This window comes from Cydia strobilella, chromosome 6, assembly GCF_947568885.1.
Source record: "Cydia strobilella chromosome 6, ilCydStro3.1, whole genome shotgun sequence".
In the NCBI taxonomy this organism is placed as follows: domain Eukaryota; kingdom Metazoa; phylum Arthropoda; class Insecta; order Lepidoptera; family Tortricidae; genus Cydia; species Cydia strobilella.
In genome coordinates this window covers 21,592,736-21,616,010 of record NC_086046.1, presented here as the reverse complement: position 1 = coordinate 21,616,010, position 23,275 = coordinate 21,592,736, and the positions used below count along the sequence as shown (strand labels likewise).

The 23,275-nt window shown below is 36.9% G+C and overlaps 1 protein-coding gene across 1 annotated transcript in view; it reads right to left on the bottom strand.

Annotated features, from left to right (window-relative positions):
* LOC134742265 (mucin-2-like) overlaps positions 1 to 23,275 on the bottom strand; it is a 91,345-nt gene that overhangs the window by 19,681 nt on the left and 48,389 nt on the right. The window contains exon 2 of the mRNA XM_063675299.1: positions 12,454 to 12,533. Within this exon, the coding sequence (XP_063531369.1) occupies positions 12,454 to 12,532 (79 nt within the window). The 5' untranslated portion in view covers position 12,533. The remainder of the gene's footprint in view (positions 1 to 12,453; positions 12,534 to 23,275) is intronic.

Here is a 23,275-nt window from a genome sequence, read left to right as displayed (position 1 = left end):
ACGATTCAATTTATCTACCAGGGGTCTTGTAATATTAACCTATTGTATTAAAAAAAAATGCAGACACGGCATAGGTGCTCACCATAGGACCAACTTTTAAATGTTCTTTTGAATTTGGTCAGGTCAGGGTATATTTGGTTCAAAATCAATGATGTATTTACACTTGGCACCTATTTCCATTGTAATAACTTAATACGTAAACGAAACGTGTATCTACATTCTCTAAAAACTTAACAAAAAAATATGTGTGTCTCTATATGAAGAATAGCTAGATGCTCGCTTATGTGCCTTGGTTTTTGAGGCGATCCTTGGCGTGGGATGTGACCTGCGTGGATATTTTGGCTCCATCCCACGTCCAGCGCTCGGCCCGGAAACCGGGGACGGCTGCAGTAGACGCCCAATTTAACAAGCGCCGCAAATATGCATTTTTAAAAGACAATTACATATTTGCGGCGCTTGCAGTCAAAACCTTTGGGCCATGGTCATCAGACACCAGACAAGTTGTGAAAGAAATTTCAATTAAACTTGCTTGAATTTTAATTATTCTTGAATTTTAATTATTCTTGTAACTTACATTTAATTTCAGTAGGTACCGGTAATAATTCGTTTGTTAAATAGGTATATATACATGATAAACATCCTATTACAATTTATCTAAGTAAGTATTTAATATATCGTAACTTTTTCAAGCTATGTGCTCCTGGGTGCCAGGGAAATGCAATTAGTTGTACCTACGTTATAGGAAGATACCTTTCTAAATTCTAATTCCTACTTATTCTATTAGTTATAGAACTTCAGGTCCAGGTGCTTATTCTGCGGATTTTGACTGATGTCTGACTTGTTTCATGTTTCATGTTTTTGTATCAGAATTAGATTAAGTGAAATTAAAATAATTTTAAGAAGTAAACTAAACTATATTACTTAAATATTCTACAACCAATATGTAGTACTTCTAGCGCAGCGAGCATTTGTGTTTATGTAATGTACATTCTCGTGTTTTGTTATTTTTTTTTTGTTATTTTTTTATCGTTGCATAATGTAACTCAATGGATGACTGTTATTGGCCTTGTTTTATGTAAACATAATTATGTCTTAGTTATATTTACGGCTGTTGTTATCCTCAATGCCAATAAAATAAAAATAAAAAAAATAAAACTTGTCTGGGTGTCTGGCGATTTTCTAGCGAGCGAATATTTCGCTCAGCGGCTAAGTCTGGCAATCCACTTGGTCCGGTTGGTTGGTGTGAATGCGACCGTTGGTAACGTTGAAAGTGAACGCAGCCGACGCGCAAGAATGAGGGTAGACAGAGCGCTGTCTACACAACTTTGACACCCACCCGCTATCTTCAGTCACCCGTGAACATGATGCATGTAACTGCGTCGAAATATCGGGAGCTCACAAATAATACAAAAGGTAATCACGGTCTATATCCCGGTCAATATAAGTCTAGTGAAACTAACCGTGAATCATTCAAAAACTCTTATTGATGCTGACTATACATAATCATCATAATTCTTTATTGCAACCATGGTACAGTATAGATCAGTATACATAGCTGATTGTAGAGCTGAGCAAGCATGATGGGAAACGTGACTGAATGCGGGAAACCAGTTTCATTGATATGATAACACCGGTTGGATAAATCGCGTGACATAGGTAAACAGTGTAACTATAGAAAAAGGAGTAGAGTAATCCTTTCTCATATAGAAGTTTATCGTTTTTGGCATACATTAAATTATTAAACAAATAGAGTCAATTGGACGCCATGTCAAACACAAAAGCTGTCACTCGAACGCCACGTCACCGAAGTGTCAAAACTGAAATTGAACTTTGTGCGAATGCACGTAGGTCTATGTTGCTCTGTGGTCTGTGACGGATTAATCCGTCTTTGGCGTTGGACCTACGGTGCGGATATATCCGTCATTGGCGTCCAAAAGGTTAAAATCTGTGGCCCTAGTTAGAAAGAAATTGACGCTGCCAAGCTATGCAGAAAAACTGCAAATAGAGAAGAGTTCCGGACTGTGGTAGCCGATATCCGTAGAGGATGTGGCACCTAAACAAGAAGAGTGAAAAACCGGCCAAGTGCGAGTCGGACTCGCGCACGAAGGATTCCGTACCATTACGGAAAAAAACAGCAAAAAAATCACGTTTGTTGTATGGGAGCCCCATTTAAATATTTATATTATTCTGTTTATAGTATTGGTTGTTATAGCGGCAACAGAAATACATCATCTGTGAAAATTTCAACTGTCTAGCTATCACGGTTCATGAGATACAGCCTGGTGACAGACAGACGGACAGACGGACGGACAGACGGACAGCGGAGTCTTAGTAATAGGGTTCCATTTTTACCCTTTGGGTACGGAACCCTAAAAAGGGTACAAGTCTCGGGCAGCGCAAGTTGTAAGTTCCACGTAACACTTATTCCCTTTTACGGCTTAGGAGCGCGAAACTTGTACCCTTTTTCACTAGGGCTACACTATAATTTACATATCAATTATACGACTTGAACGGAAACAGTATGTAACTTACTTTTCTTAGAGCAAATATAAACCCATTTACTTTGGAATATAATTTGTCTACATGAGAACAGTCCAGTTGAATTTGATTATCAATAAGTGTACCTAGAAGTTCTTTTATTCTTTTATTGAGATATTGTAGTATTGTACCTATGTGCTATGTGTAAATTGCGTAAACTGTTGTGGTTATTTTTATTACTATGGAATTGAATGGAATTCGTTTTCTCTACGATTTTTTTCAACAATATTTCAACTATAACATTTTAAACTGTCGCGGTTTGAACACATATTAAATCACATTTACAAAGGGGTCTATCGCGAATTTATTTTGTTACCTTTATTTACCGACGTTTCGACACAGGTTTCACTGGTCGTGGTCGCGGCTAACTGACGTCCCAGCAAAATGTGATGTCTACCTCAAACTTTAAATGCACTTTCCGTGGGGTAGTCACACAAATCTCTGTTTTGACATTTTGCTGGGACGTCAGTTAGCCGCGACCACGACCAGTGAAACCTGTGTCGAAACGTCGGTAAATAAAGGTAACAATATAAATTCGCGATAGACCCGTTTGTAAATGTGATTTAACATTTCAACCAACTACAAATTATATTTTTACAATAATTCCCAAATATTGAGGTCACAAAATAAAACTACCTACATTGAAAAATACCGGTTTTAGTCACAACCGTGTACTTAACTATTTTCAGGCACATAACAACAGACGGGAGCGGTCCCGCATGTCACAATGTTTAGTTATTCGTCCCTACGCGATCGATAGCCATTGCCACGCCTGTCTTGCCTCTGTGTATGTTCCCGGCGGGCTCTTGCTAATATATTATTGCTAAATATTGCTAATACATGTATTTACCTTCACCTCTAGAGACCCATGCACTATCGTCCTAATAAAAATTCAAATTACCTCAAATGCTTTCATGAACCAGAGTTGAACACTGATTTAAACTTTCACGATTTTTACTCATTATTATTCACAATGACGGGACTTAATCGCGTAAAATAAGTTTTGAATTTACCTCTGACGTTTCGAGGACGGCGTTGTCCCCGTGGTCTCAGAGAAACTTATTTTAGGCGATTAAGTCCCGTCGTTGTGAATAATAATGAACCAGAGTTACTTTTGTTTTTGTTCGAAACAAATTCATTTCTTCTTTTTTTTCAATACGTCTGGGGAGACAGTGTGAAAGCATATCTGCATCAGCTTCAAGCCGATAATTGGCAGGAAACGACGCAGGATCGGGAAAAGTGGTGTGCTCTCGTTTCGGAGGCCAAGAACCTATTTGGGTCGCTGAGCCACATTAGTTGTTTTTTTTTTCAAATTCAAATTTAATACTATTGATTCAAATTTGACTGCTAATTTTTCTTACATGCTGCTAGAGGATAGAGGGAGGGAGAGAAAGTATATCTGTGAAGCCAGTTTGCTAAAATTTATCTTAAAACTACAGCCCACATAGTAGTTTTATAGCACTAAAACCTACTTCTCGTTTAAGTTTGCGGTTATATAAAAAAAGCAGTATTATTATACCCTGTATATTTCATAATAATATAAGACTGAAAACCAGAACTTACGTACGGTTTTTAGTTCTGGTTTTACTTTTTTTTATTGGATTGGTGCAAACGTATAGGATAGGTACCTATACGTTTGCATCAATCCAATGAAAAAAGTTACAAGTACCCGTGCAATTCTGTAGGAAACGTTCTTATAATAACGAAGGTCTCTTTTTCGGGTCGTGCGACTCGTGTGAGTCCGTCAAAGTGTTTACTCTTTGTTGTATGACTTGTGTTGTATTAACCCCACCCTACCCTTCTGTCAGAGTAGATTTATATAAAGTAGTCCATCCAAAAACAAAGGATCATGCGCAGCCAAGCGCAAAAAACAAGTGAAAGTACGGGCACACGGATTAGCCTGGATTACTTTCAAACCCCAGGTCAAGTTTGTGTTTTATAGAAGGTTTTTAACCTAAAAATACTGTTTGTCTCTCTTTCTAACAAATATGTTTGCTATCTTATAAAACGCGATCCATTGAGCTGTTTTAACGATGTGCTGGAGCGGAAACTTGTAGAAATAGTGTTTCAAGTCTTGATTGTTGGAGGGACCTGGATTTTTTCTAAGCTAATTTCCCGACACATTGCGACAGTTTACTTACTACTTTAGTAGTCTCATTAGTTTTTATATAATTTCATTTTGGCGCTGGGAGAGCCATTACACCTCCAAATATCAATTAGTATTTTATTAGTATTTTCTCCAGCATTAGGGGTTCTTTTACATCTCCAAATTCTACGCGAACAAAGGCAAAACCAGGTTCACTCCACATCCCTGTTTGTATTTTGGAATAAGTTAAAGTATACAGTAGCCCATCAAGTAACCGCCTTAATAGTAGGAAGCGGTGCCGGTAATGGCCGAAACGTGTCAACGGGTTCTATTCGCCTCCATCTCGGAACACAACGCGACGGAGCAGCGTTCAGATTTTCAAGTCTCCTAGTTTTGTATTATTATACAATTTATTATTATTTACAACTACGGGACTTAATCGCGTAAAATAAGTATTAAATTTACCTCCGACGTTTCGAGGATTAAGTCCCGTCGTTGTAAATAATAATGAGTAAAAATCGTGAAAGTTTAAATCAGTATTACTACAGTATACTACATTTAGATTCAATATAGTAGATTATTATATTTACATAAGTGTATTAAGTATGTACTTACTGCCTTTTTTGTCCCTTCCGCAACCGCCACTCACTCTCATTTTTATTATTTAACGAATTGTTGTTTATTTTTATTTTTGCATCTTGTTTGTTTTAATTAATCTTGACGTGTCTTTTATTATTTGTTTTATACTGTGTTAGTATTCTTAGAACTGCACTAGTTCATGGCCCCGACGGAAGATCAGCGCTAGCCCAGCCAGGCTAGCACCATGCTGAGTCGGGACCATTTCGTGGCTTATATTATTTATGTTGTGTTTCCTATGTACGTGTTTTCCTCTTTTTTGCCATGAATAAACGCTATCTATCTTTCTATCTATCTATTATACAATTTGTCTTTTACGAGTAAAATTTATTTATTAATATAATTGGTACATATTGGTATATGTATAACAACACATTGTTATAGGTATATCATAAAAATTAAATATATCCACAATAAACTAACAAAGAATTAAAACCAATCTGAGCTATTATTATAAAACTTAAAATAAACTCAAAATTTTTAAAACTAACACGGGACTTAATCGCGTACAAACTTACGTTTATTTATGGCCTGACGTAACGTCACGTTCGAAACGTCAGGCCATTAAGCCCCGTGTTAGTTTCAAAATAATAAACTCAAAAAATTTAATTTTTTACGTGGAGAATGCCTTCTGGAATTAAGCTCGCCTTTTGTATAACTTTTACTGTGCAATAAAGTTTAGATAAATAAATAAAAAATGAACTACAGTGGAATCCGTTTATTATGACTCCGCTTATACTGACCAACCGCTTACTATGACGTAATTACTGTGCGAAGTTTGGTTTTCATATAAAATTCTTTGTGACGAAGGCGGATAAAATGACTTCGCTTAACAATCTACCTATAATGTCTGACGCAATGGGCTCTCAGTATTATGAGAGGACAAAAAGTGCAAAGCATCGATTGCACTAGCGTGCACCTGCGAAGGAATTCCAAAGGGTCGCCATCGCCAACCCACACCAATGCAGCGTGGTCACTTTTTTACACTTTACAAATTACAATTACAAATAGTAGATTGTGTCACAAGGGAGCAAAATGACATATTTACGGCGAGGTCGTACATTGAATCCTACACGAAGCGAAGGATTCTATTATAGAATCCCGAGAGTAGCGAGGGATTCTAAAGAGAATCCTGAGCGTAGTGAGTAGTGAGGGATTCAAGTGTGTTACGCCCAAGATGGAAATAATTTTGCTACCATGTGACACATACTGCTTTTCACATCACCTAAGAGGTAATTATAATGTTTAAAAATGTTATTTAAGCTAAAAAAATAATGTGCAAAGAATTGAAAAATAGTGTCCTAGAACAGAAAAGTGTTACTTTGATCCTTTCTAGCAGGGAAGAAAAGTGCCACTTTGATCCCTCCTAGCAGTGAAGAAAAAGCCCTTTTTCGAATTGGTGATGTGAAAAATAAATTTATTATGTATACAAGTTTTCCTTAATACCTATTTATTTGTCAAAAAATCATTGATATTGACAAAATCATTGACATAGTCCGATGATTATTGAACACCATCAATATGACAATAATGTGCGAAATGTATGCCATATGTAGGTAGGAACTATTATGTGTGCCGACGGGGCCATTCCTGAGATGAATCGGCCGCGCTGCGTATGTAGCTGTCTCAATAGTGACTATATTATATTAAATAAATGCTCAAAATTTTCAAAAGCTTTCCTTAGTTTAGGACGAGAATCGAGATCGATCGATATTCCTTTGCCCGTAGTATTTTAATTCGAAACTCACGTGAAAAATACATGGAGAAATTTAACTTTAAGAGATCACCGTGAGGATCACTTAGGAGGGTCTAACGTAATTTATACATGTATTTGGTACGTTTAATTCTTACTTAAACAGTGTCCTTGGCATAGTCCGAATTGGTAGCATTTTTTTTACAACATCGTACATTTTATAGGGCTGGTGCAGCATTGCTGTGTCAAAGTAATGTAGATTTTTGACGGAAATGCAAATTCAGCGTGTCTGTGTTTTTGTCTGTGTCTGTGTTTTAGCAAAGTGTTTTAACTCCGTAATAGATGGATACAGTCTAAGGAAAAAACGTGCCTCGAAAATCAAGAAAATTTGATTCTCGTTCAGAGGGCGCTACTAGTTTTGGCCTACAGTCGTATAGATGGCGTTGACGGTTTCGTTTGTTATTTAACAATTTTAACGGATAATTAAATACATTTTATCGTATTTTTATAAATCTTCATTTTTAGTTTTAAAGTGTGTCGACAGATGGCAGTGAATTTACTGGGGTTACAAAATTTACTATGACAGTACCGCTCTAGTATAAGTTACTCTATGGTCTTAGTTATCAAACTGCTATCATGAATCATGGATACCAGCCTCTCGAATTAAACTAGGTAATAGCCAGTAATAGTAAAGTATGACCGGCTACGTACGTCCCCGCGTCTGGCCTGAGTCACGCGAGGAATGCCGTCCGGCCGCTCGCCCCGCCCGCGGCTAGCTGAGGACGAGTGCCAAAAAGGTCACACCGCTAGGACCCAATAGCCAGGGTGAAAAAACAAAAATGTGTTAAGACGTCGTATAGACACCTAGCACCAGTATCAGTACCAATAAATAAATAAATAAATATTATAGGACATTCTTACACAGATTGACTAAGTCCCACGGTAAGCCCAGGGAGGCTTGTGTTATGGGTACTCAGACAAAGATATATATAATATAAATACATAGAAAACACCCATGACTCAGGAACAAATATCTGTGCTCATCACACAAATCAATGCCCTTACCGGGATTCGAACCCAGGACCATCGGCTTCACAGGCAGGGTCACTACCCACTAGGCCAGACCAGTCGTCAAACCAACCAATAACATACTCGTAAGGGTAAGTAGTTTTTAGTCTACGAACTGTCAAATATAATTAGTCAACTTAATACGGTTCGAGAATAGGTCAATGAATATTTAAACCATAAATCTTCCGTGACACCGTGACACATTAAGCATATGAATATTAAGGGTCACTCACGTAATTTAAGTTCACTCGACATATTTCGATATGTTTCTTGAATCGTCAACAAAAGGAATAGGATGAGGCCAATTCAAACTTACATTTCGATATCAAAACGATGTCTCATTCGCACGTGCGGCTCGCTCGCGCTAATATATGTACGGACAAGCACGATCGAAATGCACGAACGAATGACAACTAAATGACATCATTCTGATTATGGGCACAAATACCGTCTTTTTCTCAAGACCGGCAATTACTTATTAAGAAACATTGCGCGAATAAGAAAAAAAGAAAAAAAGAAAAAAAACGGCCTAAAAAATGCGCCGTAAACAAACGCCTAGCATACAAAATTGGCAACAATAAACGCAAAAATAAAAACAGACACAGATAATTTCTTTCTCAATCCGTTCCCAAAATTTCGTTACGAATGGTTGTTTTGGAGGAGAAAAATGTCGAGAACGAAACCTCGATTACTGATACTTTTACGCCTAAGCTGCAGTTATGTATACATGTAATATGTAATACATGTAAAATGTAACCTGTAAAATTTGCTTTTACCAATAAAGTTCGTATTCTGTATCCTTATCGCACTAATTTAAGGAACCACCCCCGTCAGCGTGACGGAGATATTTACCAAAAAATCTTAAATCTGAGAATGGGCTCAGCTGGTATTTCCTCTTAGCACTGAATAACTTCAGCTCAACAACAGACTCGCCTTTCTAAAGATAGTCTAGACAACGTAATTACCTTTTTTGTGGCTTTATCAAGTATTCAGTGATATATTTTTCTGGATTAACAAGAAATTACACTTCCAATTTAATATTTGTCCAAATGTTAGGTCTATCAGAGAGCAAATAGCTTATTTTAACGTATAACATAAAATTATCTGACAGTAATATATTATTTATAATAAGTGAAATTTTCGATTGAAGTTTAAATGTCGTGGACAGATTAGTGTCGGTCTAAAAATTAATTCCCAATTAACATTGATAAGGCTCAAGAATTCCGGCCTGACGTACTTACCGTTGCCAAATAAGCTGTTTGTAACGACACTATTTCATGGCCTTGTAAGTTCTTAGGCTGTACGTGGGAAACCTGTTGTCTTAGAAGAAATGCCCACATCACTGCTCGGAACTGGATCTGAGGGACGCGACAGCCAGGGCTGTCAACACCGCTGCCTACTGGACATCCATCGTATAGAAATAGGGGTGGAGCCACGACACGAAAAGAAGAAGAAGAAGAAGAAGAAATGCATAAAATTTCCAGTTCATGTCATAAATCTAATTCCCTGTATCCATCCAAAAACCTGCTGGACAAGCCCGAACGGCCGGCGGAAGCGCGAGCACTCCCGCGCGGTTGTCGCTAATATTTTACATTTCATCTATAATAATCTATATCGAGAATCACTGGCAAGGTAGATAAGAGTCAATTTTATATGAATCATCGGCAAACAAAACAAACATCATTCATCAATCAAACAAACAGCTTATTTGGCAATAATGTGTGTATGTATAGGCCGGAATTCTTGAATCTTATCTATGTAAATGGTGCAAATAGAAAGGTAGAAACAATTATTAGGGCTCCGTACCCCAAAAGAAAAAAACGGAACCCTTATACTGTAAGGGTTCCTTATAGGATCACTCGTGCGTCTGTCTGTCCGTCTGTCACAGCCTATTTTCTCCGAAACTACTGGACCAATTAACTTGAAATTTGGTACACATATGTAAGTTTGTGACCCAAAGACGGACATGTAACGTAAACAAATTAATTTTAAACAGCGGGGCCACTTTTGGCGGGTAAATGAGAACATTAAAAATAAAAAAATTAAAACTATATCGTGTTATATTATATCAAATGAAAGAGCTCATTGTAAGAATCCCAAATATATATTTTTTATAATTTTAGGATAAACAATTAAGAAGTTATTCAAGAAAATAGGCTAAAAATTACCATTCCCCCCCTTTATCTCCGAAACTACTGGGTCTAAAATTTAAAAAAAAATACACAAAATAGATATTTACCTGTAGATTACAGGAAAATCTATTAGAAATTGCAGTCAAGCGTGAGTCGGACTTAATTACTTAGTTTTTGGTCCGACCCCTACGGGTTTTTTAAAGACATTTCACTCACGTTTCACATAAAAATACATTTATTAAATTATGTAATGTACGGAACCCTTGGAACGCGAGTCCGACTCGCACTTGGCCGGTTTTTTTTTATTTAATTTGGGTCATGAGACGAGATTAAAGTTCGAATTTATAATATTAAAGTCTATCGGTGCATTTATCTTTGTTATCATTGTTAAACACATAAACTATTCAAGGAATTTAAATTAAAAGACAATGATCACGTAAAGTAGGCAATAATATAGATAAGCTATCATAAATAATAAAGAATAAATATGAACGTAATACAAAATTAATAACAATATTTGAATTGATACCGATGCCGTTTTGCATAACTGTGTAGGTAAAAGGATAGTTTTGACTTCTACGATGTACGATACGATTTACGATTTATTATATGATATTACATTTTCAGTATAACTAAGACTTCGACCTTAAATAACAAAACCGTGATGCTCAAACATTTAAAAAAATATTAAACGGTGCCTCACGTATTTTCGAAACTAGCTCGCTAAAACGTGAGTGACGCGTTTCAATAAATATGATGTAACTTGGGCTTATTATAAATTACATATCCGCTTAATGAATTCATTCATTCATAATGTGTCCATGCAATTTTGCAGTTCGCTGTACCTATAGAATGTTTAAGAAACCGAACTAAGACAAAAGACGTACTTTGAATAAATCAATAAATTACACAAGTCATATTTATTTTAAAAACACAAAATGGAAAATTCCCTGAATTACGAAATTGCGTGAAAGTACACAGAAGTGGCCTTCGTTTTCCAAAAGCAATTCAGTTGAATTAATGACTCACAATCCTCACAATCAGTAGCTTATGTATACGCCCTTCATTCATTGGTTGACATTTCCATGCGCAGACGACTCAACAAAATAGTTCAAGGCCATTGCATTCAATTAAATCATTCATTCATTCATTCAGTTGGTTCGAAGGCTACGATGTTGATAATTGTATTATTTAGCGTGATGGATCTAGTTAAAATCGATCCATTGTTTTGCTATGCGAAATAAAAATTGAGACGTACTTTAAAAACCATCTGTTATAGAAATTATCCATATTATTTGACGAAAAAATGACATATCGCTTTTTTTGAAACAATCAACACACTACATGAACCGACCGACCGACACCGGATTTTTTACCGAAACCATAACCGGAGGTTCAGTTTTGCTCTAGTTTCGGTCTAACCGAACTTTAGGCCGAAAATCGATATTTATGCCGAAACTGAAATCAAAACTTCGGTCGAACAGGGCCGAAAATACAATTTTGTAAATTTCGGCGAGGCCAAAAGTTACGGCAGTTTTTTGGTAGTAACCGAACCTTGGGCCGAAACATGATTTTTATGCCAAATCGAAACCTAAACTTTGGTCTGCTGGAGGTTACCGAGGTTATATAACTTTTAGGTCTTGGACAGATAGTTTAGCCATAGAAAATATATCTAACTCCTTATAAGATAAATAAAGTCTTAAGGGGCCCACAGACTATCAGCCCGCCGGACGATATCGGCCTGTCAGTTGGAACAAAAAATTGACAGTTCCGAACAACTGACAGGCCAATATCGTCCGGCAGACTGATAGTCAGTGGGTCCCTTAAGGAAAAACGTGCCTCGGAATATCAAGAAGTGATCTCAGAAAGAGTTAGATGGCGTTGGCGACACAGTTTGATATTTAACAATTTCAACACTTAACAGTAAAAGAACATGGGACAGTCATATAGCGAACTAAAAAAAAATACAAAATCATTTATCCATATACATAGGTATATATACGTTTTTTGATATTATTATACATTTTCATTTTTAGTTTTAATGCTGTGTATATAGATATGGCAGTAAATTTACTGTGTAACTCCAAATTTGCTATGACAAGAACCCTCTATACTATCTATTCTCTTTGGCCATAGCAATTAAAACGACATAAAACTCCGTTAAAAACCTCCATAAAACCTTTCATGGCTTAATTTAGACACTAAAACTGAGAAGCTTACCTTTTTACAAATACAATCAAGAAGTAAAGATATTTTTTTAAATTTGATGTGTATTTATATTTAACTAGGTATGAACTTACCGGCATTGCTTAAAGCAACCAAGCTAAGAACAGTCAGGATTGCGCCTAAAGACGGCGCCATCACACGGTCGCCTCTCATTCTGAAACAAGCAAATCGAAATTATTAAATTTAGGAGGAAAAACAGGAAATAATAAAATCAATTCAGCCGTTTTGGAAGTTGGGAGTTAAGAAAGGGATATTCAGATTAAGGGGCTACCTGAGGTTTTCATCGACTTTTGACAAGTTTTGAATCGTATCTCCTACTTTTGCACTACATAAAGAATTATAAGACAAGCGGCTATCGGTTCTTCAATCTTTTATTTCCATTTTTGTCTACCGGATTGTGAAAAAAATGAATACTTATTTATTTATGATTGTTTTAAACATTGTCTAAAAAAACACTTTTTTCGTATCTCGATTGCTGTGAAAGATCTTACTTATACGAAATCTACATATTTGGGTTCGTCTTAGACGTCTCTAAAAATTTGTCTAAGGTTTTAATTTTAAACTAATTAACACAAAAATTATGGCCAGAAAACAAGTTTTTTGGCCTAAAATTGTTCAACTTTGATGCCAAATATTTCGAAAACAATGAACTTTGAAGTAAATACTATATTGCTAAAATCCGTTGCTGTTAATATGATAAGCTACAAAAAACATTAGAAAACTAAGGGATTCAAATCGAAGGTCATTGGGGCATGGGATCCCCTTAAACACAACTTATTCTTCGCAACAGTATTTTACTTGCAAGATTAGGCACATACATTACATACATTGCAAGTTAGATAGTCAAAAGCTTGTAAAAAAGTCACAGTGTGTACTCAAAAAGTACAGTAAGTCGCACTTAAACTATCGTGAGACATATTTCAAAACGACGTACAACCGCCGCGGACAATCGTGCCTGAGGATGGATTCCCAAAGAATCCGAAACATGTCGCCAAAAGCGACTAAAAATAATAGTGAGTAAAAACCGTACTGATAAATATTTTGAGTACAGTAAGTGTACAGTAAGATAAAGTAAATACATTGTGTCTCATTAAATAATTTTACGGCTGACTCACTTGTTTTTAGTCACTCGCGCGATTGCGCGCCGCAGTACGCGATACACGGCCATCGTGAACGCTGCTCGCACTGTTAGTGGAGCTAAAGGAGACCTAGGCTCTCCGAAACATGTCGCGCGGATGACTAAAAACAAGTGTCTAAACCGTAAAATTATTTAATGTTAGTATGTCTCACAAAAGTTTAAATTCGATTACATTGTGTCTCCTATCCTGTTATTCTTTAACTCAGACATTTCAAGTGTTGTTAACACTTTTTAATCAATCGAGTCGGTTTTAATCGCATGGCGCTCTAAAGAAATAGACGTACCTACATATATAAATGCATTACATGTGTATAAACTCCCAAGACAAAACATAACATGGTGGTTATTTTCAGACTAATATTAGGTATTAAACATATTAATAACGGGTCACTCACGTATTTAAGTCGAAAAACGCTCGACATGTTTCACTCCGTACCGAGGAGCATCATCAGGGGCTTGCGTTAATACGTGAGTGACCCGTTATTAATATGTTTAATATGTATGTGTCTCGCGGAAGTTTTGTTATTAAAATATTAGGTATTAACTACATAGTGTGTTGACGTTGTAGTCTGTACGATTTGACTGGGGCTCGTATCATAAACAATACTAAATTATTAATATCCTAACAGCTGTCATTTAGAGTTCCCTACCCAAAGGGTAAAAACGGGACCCTATTACTAAGACTCCACTGTCCGTCTGTCTGTCTGTCCGTCTGTCTGTCACCAGGCTGTATCTCATAAACATTAAATTTTCACAGATGATATATTTCTGTTGCCGCTATAACAACAAATACTAAAAACAGAATGAAATAAATATTTAAGTGGGGCTCCCATACAACAAACGTGATTTTTTTGCCGTTTGTTGCCTAATGGTACGGAACCCTTCGTGCGCGAGTGCGACTCGCACTTGGCCGGTTTTTTTTATCATTAATAGTATTGGTCTAATACCTTCTGGCAAATCAGCTCATGAGTCCAATTCGAAGGTACACTTTGACATAAAATTGATATTTGAATGATATCGTTTAGTTATCATTTGCGCGTGCAATTCGCTCCATACCCCAGGTAGCAAAATGACGTCAGCGTCGTCATAATGACGGCATTATTACGTCATTATGACGTCGCTGACGTCATTTGACGTCATTTTGCTACCTGGGACTGGCGGCGCGAGCATCCCGCACGGGCGAAAGAGTAGATAAGTACAATATGATATCATTTAGATATAATTTGAATTGGCCTCCAAGGAAGGGTAATTCGTCATTCAGGTAAATTAATCACAACTATCACAAATCAATCATTTCACAATGTCGTGACACATTATTGACACTAAAGACATTCCTGGGAATTGGGGTTTACCCAGCTGATTCTCATCTTACGTTTACATATTTAAATATTTTAAAAGCACTGAGTAATGTTTACAAATACTATAGTCATTTGTTTAAACGGTGATTCATTACTTTATACCTGAGAATTACGACATGATTGAAACTTGAAATACTCTCGTCGAATCATCTCGAGAATCATCGCAAGAATTATTTTATAATTATCAAGATTTTTTTGATCAACCTATAATTTTGTAAATGCGATTAATTTAGATACTTAATATTGTATAAATGTTATTAATATTGTGATATTTAAAATGTTGACGTGTAACTCTGTTATTAATAATAAATTTCATTTCAGTTCATTTCATTTCGTTTCATTTTCATTTCATTTCATTTCATTTCATTACATTAAAATATATTGATATCGAGTCACTCACGCACTTTGGTCGAATGAGGGCTACCGCGTTTAATTTCGCCGCTAGGGGCGCTAGTGTAGATGGAGGTCTTTCAAAATGTTAAATGCATAGAAGTTTGGGGGTTTCAAGCTTCTTTATCGGGAATTTTCACTCCTTATTCATAATTGTGGTAAATCTTTGTCCATTTTTGATTAATCATGGTAAACAATAGATATAGCTCAATAAATATTAGTGGTTTAAAAAAAGTGCCAAATAAAATAGATGCAAAATTAAACAGGTTGAAATAATGGCACATTTAGACGCTAAAGTACCTTTGTGTATATTAGAACGTATTGATTTTATAAAAATAAGCATAGCAGAATTTTGAGATCTGTTTTTCTGGACCTACATTTACAGTGGCGCCAACTGGTGACCACAAAAACGGTAGCCCTCATTTCGCCCGACATGTTTCGATTCATCACGAGGGTCTACTGAAACAACTAGGTATCCACAACGCAGGCCCGGCCGCGACATGTTAAGTGTAGTCTGAATCCAGTACCTATTTAAAATTTTCTTCATGTTTTGATACATTCTATCGGCCCGATTGTGGCCCGATTCTTATAAGCATTGTCCGAATCGGGCCGAATATAGATTTCTAAATTTAAACTATAGATCGACACCACAAAAAAATAATTGCATTCGTTAGCAAAAAGGCAGGTGCGAGCAGTCACTGACCCGACTCCAGCGCCAGATCTGTCATCGCCATAGCTCTCCAGTATAAGTTTGATCTTCATTTATTCACAGTTGTGTGGGGCCCGGAATCATGTTATGCTGGTCTTAAACTTCAAGTTGGTAAGCGATTGTACGTTCAGCATCCTGATAACGGGATCAGCGCGTAAAGAGAGTAAATAGTAAATACTGAGTTAGGTGTGCGCTGTCATTCGAGATTTAGAATTAAATACGAAAGGCATTCAACTGATTTGGGTATAGCGATTTATATCGTATAGCGAAAGAGCATTTTCTGAAACTCACTCATTTATTAAATGTAAGAGATTCGTTATTTAAAGAGTCATACCTACATAATAAAGGGGCCTTACTTTATAAAATAAAATGCTTTAAAATATCAATACCTAATCAAATCACCACATAAATTGCCCAAAGAGAGTACCTGAATATTATCATCGAATATAGTTACGACCGCACAAAAGTGACACTTTTAAGTAGTTAAAAGTTATAAATAAATCGCTAGACTAATTTATTTAAGTCTACAAATAAATTGGTACCGATGACCCGTTTCCGTCCGTCAGTCTCGTCAGTTAGAAAGTTCTCCAATCAATCAATTGAAGTAATTGACAATGGACACCCATTTCGCTTTCAGATTGAGATGGACGCTATCTACAGTATCTACGACCCCGATACGTCGCGCTGACGAAAATAAATGCGAACAACTCATTCTGAACGGCTTCGGGTAAACCGGTATAAAAGCATCATCCAACATCCTTCGGTCCTGGCTAAGTTACTTGCTGGCTTGATTACTCCTACTTATTACTAGTGTCCGACTGAAGTTCCGATTTTGGTTTCAGCAAGTTTTTGTATAAAAATCGTGTTTCGGTCAAAGGTTCGGTTTCAGCCAAAAATCCGCGGAACCTTTCGGCCCCGCCGAAACAGTATTTTCAGTGGTGTCCAGCCGAAGTTACAGTTTCTGTTTCGAGAGGTTTCGGCATAAAAACCACGTTTCGGCCGAAACTAGAACAAAACGAACCTTTGGTTTCAGCAAAAGCGGTTTGGTTTCGGTCGCAAACTACTTAATACTCCTGGAGACACAGTACGAGTATTCCACACAACTTGCAGAAGAAGTTCACTACAGCCTAGAGTATCAAACCAGCAATAAACTTCAATCTGAACGGTTACTGCGCAATTCAATGGAAGTCTATGTTTCAATGAAACATGTCGAGCTATTCGACTTAATAATACTTGAGTGACCCGTTTTAAAATAATTTAAAGTCTTATGTTTGTCTATATCGCTCTTGCATTATTCGAGTAAAATAACTCAGTCGATAGACATTAAACACAAACACTAATTTACTAAGCGCAAAATCCGTTGTGGTAAAATAAAATCCGCGTGGTCGCGGATGTTTCCGCCGCCTATTTCCTAGGCTTCCATCCCACAATGCAGTCGGATTGTTTTAAAGCTTCATAAGCATAAAGCTCATTTTTTTCTTAATAGCTAATTTCGTTTCCCACTGCTGGGCAAAGGCCTCTCCTTCCTTCCGCCACTCATCATGGTTTAGTGCATGCTTCTTCGTCTCTGCAAAATGCGTCGAGTTTGTTCCACCATCTCTTTTTTTTCTGCCTCTGCCCCGGCTAACCAGGGGTACCCATTCGGTAAAGCTTGTGCTAAGTCAAAAATCCTAGTTCTCTTCCTCCTCAAACCTTTAGGCCACATTCCATTGGTCGGTCCATTAGACTTGCGCTCTCGTATCAATAGCAACACAGTGAAGTGTCAGAAGTCATGATAATTTGATGTCATTCTGTTCGGCCATTTTCCAATCGCTGCGGTCTTAATAGGATAATCTGGTTGGTGGCATCCGTGTGAAAGTTCGTAGTCGATAGGGTTAGATATGGGTCTGACTGACTGGTCAGAGTCACTTCAATCTCAGAAAGCGTTAAAAGTACTACTATGTGGAAATCATCTTGAAGAAAAAGAGGCCAGAACCAAATGAAGTATAAGAAAATAATTCAGGAGAGCGAGGCCGGGGTAAAATGTTGAATAGCCGTAGGAAATATGAAAAGTGTAAGATTCTACTACACAAGTAATAAATATTTTAGTTTTAACTACATAGTTGCAATTTACAATCCCAAACTAGATGTAGTTGCAGTTTGCAATTCGTATGAATGTTCATTACAGCATCGTTAAATCAGCTCAATTTACTTCCTACTAATTTCCAATAGTAATAGGATATAACGAATGAGAGTTGCAGCGCGATAAGCTCCAGTTAATTAACATAGCCCATAAATGCGTGAAATGACAATAACCAGATAATGGACATCATCCCAATGCATTCCGAGAACGGGTGGGCGCAAGAATGAAATGAACTATAGTATTTTTTCAAACTCGATGGGTACGCTGACAGATGTTATTTCAATACAATTTTGCAAGATTTGGCAATTAAGGTTATAAATTATATGGATTAAAAAAATACTATAGTGGCGCTAGTGCTACAATATTTTGGTAAACGCTTTTCTTGTGCGAGGTTTCTTAATGAAACGTTAATAACTTCAACTTGGCAATAAAAATATGTCATTTTATGTGTGAAATTTTGAATTGCAAATAAATATACGTCAGGTTTTTTGTTTTTTATTATAATGCTCAGATCTGCTGAAAAAAAATAGACCCAAAACAGAAATAAAAAATAAAAAAACAGAAAATGACCCATGTGTACACAGATTAATTAAAAATCTAAAAGTCAACTTACACTGGTTGAAGCAAAAATTCTACTTTGCCCAATTCGAATACACGACCACAAAGAATTATTAGGTATAAATAGAGTAAAAATGGATTTAACAATGGCTTTCATGCCTGATGATGATAGCCAGCTGAGCAGCCACAGGATATGAAACTGAAGCGTGGTTTAATCCATTATTGAACTTTATTGATTTGGTCCCGTCCACATCGCTTCCAATGTTGATGACGGTTACAATATTATAAAAAAGAATTTTGACATTATTTGAAAAAAAAAATATATTATGATTTTGATCGATATTGGTCGACTCAACGTTCCATATTCTCCAGTGTCCGTATTATGATAGTCGACCAACGTTCCATATTCTCCAGGGTCCGTATTATGATAGTCGACCAACGTTCCATATTCTCCAGGGTCCGTATTATGATAGTCGACCAACGTCGTGGCATAAAAAATTTTTGGGCTTGTGATTTATTTTTATGATATAACAGGCACCCGAGCAGATGGTTGCAAGTGCGTTGCTGGCATTTAACATATTTCGCTCTTTTCTTAAAGTTTTGAAGGTCGTATCTGTATTTTGAAGCTGTAATATATACTTTTTTTTTTTTTTATTGATACTAATGGGATTAAAAGATAATCTAGTCTACTTTATTACTCTTTGCTACTGATCTCGCCAGCTCTACGAACATCACAACAACGTCAATATTTACAAAGGAAATAAAACCTTATTTGCATTTGTATTGCTCATTTGCTTGCGGCATAAAGATCTGTGTCAACAAAACAATTGAGGCTCCATTAAATGAACAGCATTAAGTATAGGTACAGGGTACAGTATAAGATGCCGGAATTGTGGGAAGATACCTTCCCAGCTAGCATTGTGACGTCAGCGACGTCATATTGACGTAACTATGACGACATTATGACGTCATAAAGACGTCGCTCACGTTATAATGACGTATAAATGCTACCTCGGTTAAAATTCAACCATACAAGGTACCTGGACTGTGCAATGTGAAACGGGTCACTCACATAATTTCCGTCGAATTCTTACAACATTACCTACATGAGTGACCCGTTACATCTATGGAAGATTGTAATGAATTGACATTAAAAGCGTCAAAACATTTTTGTAAAAGGTCACTTCTGTGATCAATACATTAAAAGTTAACAACCTAGGTACATTATCGTATTTTTTACTTGAGTCTCCAAGTACTGAAAAAAAAATCTCGCCTAGCCTATTAGGGTGCGTAAAAGTTAGCTTTCGACTTTTAACTTTGCGATATCTACAAGAAAGACGCGAACGAGTTAAGCATACTATAAAATGTGATGTGACCCAAAAAAAGAGATCAAGATTAACGTACAGATGTACAGATCGCAAACAATCCCAGCGTGGACAACGGCTAACGTCAATGGCCGGCGGCGGCGCCAGCGCCGCGCGAGGAATGCGCCCAATCAGCTTTTTTACTTTCCGCAATCACATTACGTTACGGCGTTTTTGCTCAGCTGAGATTTTGTTTACGTAGCTTTGAGAGCAGTGCTTAGGGAAACCAGTGTAATGGGCCGTATTGTATGGTTTTTAGGTTGCGTTGCGTATCTAAATTGGCAGATAACCAACCTTTTTAGTTTCGTCACTTCCATCATCTGTCATCTGCTTTTTTCACGAAAGCAACTAGAAAAATACAAAATACAAAAAATACAATATATAACTACAAATATAAATGTCACAAATGTCCCCAAATGCCACCAAGCAGTAACGTAATTTGACAATTTTATTGTGATTTTTAGGGTTCCGTACCCAAAGAGTAAAACCGGGACCCTATTACTAAGACTCCGCTGTCCGTCCGTCTGTCACCAGGCTGTATCTCATGAACCGTGATAGCTAGACAGTTGAAATGTTCACAGATTTTCACTGTTGCCGCTATAACAAAAAATACTAAAAACAAAATAAAATAAATATTTAAGTGGGGCTCCCATACAACAAACGTGATATTTTTGCCGGTTTTTACGTAATGGTACGGAACCTTTCGTGCGCGAGTCCGACTCGCACTTGGCCCGTTTTTATTTATTTATTAAAAAAAATACACAGTATTAAATCACATTTAGAAACGGGTCTATCGCGAATTTATTTTGTTACCGCGAAAGTTTTAAATGTTATAAAATACACAGTATTATAAATTTAACATAGGTACATCATTATCGCCAAACTGCATTACAGTTTGTTGGCAAACCGTAGCACTCGACATACTTGACTGTTAATAGTTACTAACAGCCACAAAAGTTCTGTAGACCAACGACTCAGAGGTCAGAGGGTGCAAAAACGCATGCGAGTTACATTAAGTATCGTAAAATGGGGTGACTAGGGTTCGCAAGGAGAGTTGGGTTATGAACGGGGAGAGTAGGTTTGAAAGGGGAGTGAGTTAGGGCTACTGCTACAAAAATAATGTATTCCAATTTAAAATGGAGCTATAGTAATACTCATAATAAAATAAAAAATGATCCAACAATCTTCCAAAATCACCTTTGTATGAAAACCCATCCACTCCAATTACGAGGTACTACGGGGTGAGGTGGTTTTTCCTGTTTATCGTCAAAGTTATGAAATGGAACTACCCAAAATAAAATAAAAACTAAAATACAAACGTCGGGAACACTTATTATATACACCATTTAGTTTGCATATGTAAAAATAAAATGTTATCGAGGTTTGAATGTCAGTGTTGCTCCTACTCACCCCATTTTACGGTATACGAGTTTTCTGTTCATTGCGGCATTTGATCGATATCGGGTATCGAGAATCGGTTGTTGTTGTTAAATTATTGAAATACCAAGTTAAACCAGACACGAGCAGTTGTCGTTAATGATTTGTAAATAGCTTCTGAGATTGACTTACTCCATCATCTGATTCATTCGTGAATCACGTTTTAGGCATGTGTAGGGAGCTTTTAACCGACTTCAAAAAAACCGGCCAAGTGCGAGTCTGACTCGCGTTCCAAGGATTCCGTCCATTGCACAATTTTTAACAATGTATTATTTTATGTAAAATGTGAGTGAAATGTCTTTAAAAAACCCGTAGGGGTCGGATCAACAACTAAGTAAAGCCTGACCAGGAATATATGATCACGCGCCATGTTGCGGAATTTCCCTGGAACTAATTTTCTCATACTATACTGAACTGTCACCCTATACACGAGAATAACAGCGCCCTCTTGACGATGATTCTATATTACTGGTCAGGCTTTAATTGAGTCCGACTTACGCTTGACTGCACATTTCCAATACGTTTTCCTGTCATCTATATAGGTAAAGAACAATTTTGTCTTTTTTTTTTTCAAAATTTTAGAGCAATTAGCTTCAAAGATAGTAATATTATTAATTAATAGTAATAGTAATTTTTTTCCTATTTTCTAGAATAACTTCTAAACTTAATTATATTTTACTTAATTAAATTATAAAAAAATATATAATTATTATATAAAATATGCGTTGCGAATATAAAATTATGGTCCCTAAATAAATAGTTTGATTTCAATATGTATTTGTGTGCCATATTATCAAGCATAAGTGATACATTATTAAATAGTTGCCAAGTGGACCCCAGGCTCCCATGAGCCGTGTCAAAACCCGGGACAACGCGAGGAAGATGATGACTCATACAAATCCCCCAATCCCAAATAGGGATACTTTACGCCTCGGTGACCACAAGATACAAGACATTTATTGGTAAAAGTTAATGTTTTACAGGTCAGTAAAATAGGTAGGTACATAGTAGGTACAACATTTCTAGAGTAAGTATTTATGTCACTTAGACTTAATTATTATTAAATAAAACATATTTTGAGCAAAGCAGGTTCGAAAACAGTAGACAATAGGGTCGCATATGGCTTAACAAGTCGTCATTTTAATTTATAAGGTATAAATTTGCTTATACATATTAATTAGGAGATAAATTACTTAGGGTTAGTACACGTTTCAACAAATTCGTCGACGCTGTAGCATGCTAAGCCAGTTAACATTGTTTTAAGATTTCGGTCAAACTTTTTATCCGTTTTAGCTAATTTTATTTCCTCAGGTAGCAAGTTATACAATTTTAGGCCTAAGATCCCAAGTGACTTTCGGGCCTTTGCAAGCCTGCACCGCGGGACGATTAGCCGGTTACTTCTACGGGCCAGGGAATGGGAATTCAAGAAGTGTCGTCGCATCAGTTCCGGTGAATTATCGGCACATTGAGGTCGAGGCTAAAGGCTAGGCCGCACGGGGTAAATACAGTTGTTTCAACGACAAACTTGTGTTTACCACTTTTTGCCATTTGCGACCTTTAAGTCGCATTTGGTTTGTTTTATTTATTTATTTACCCATCTGTCAAGTCAAGGATACAGAGCCTTGAGCATCGCCGTCGAGTCGCTTGCCTATCAGTGTTCTATCGGATACATTCCGGGGAGTGCCCACAGGAACTGCACGACCTGATCCCACCTTCCCCTTTCCATCATCGGACATCGAGGCGAGAGGAGCGAATGCACCCGTTCGTGGTCCACATTCCATTTGTTCGGAGTCGGACGAAACGTTTTGCCTCCTCCTTTT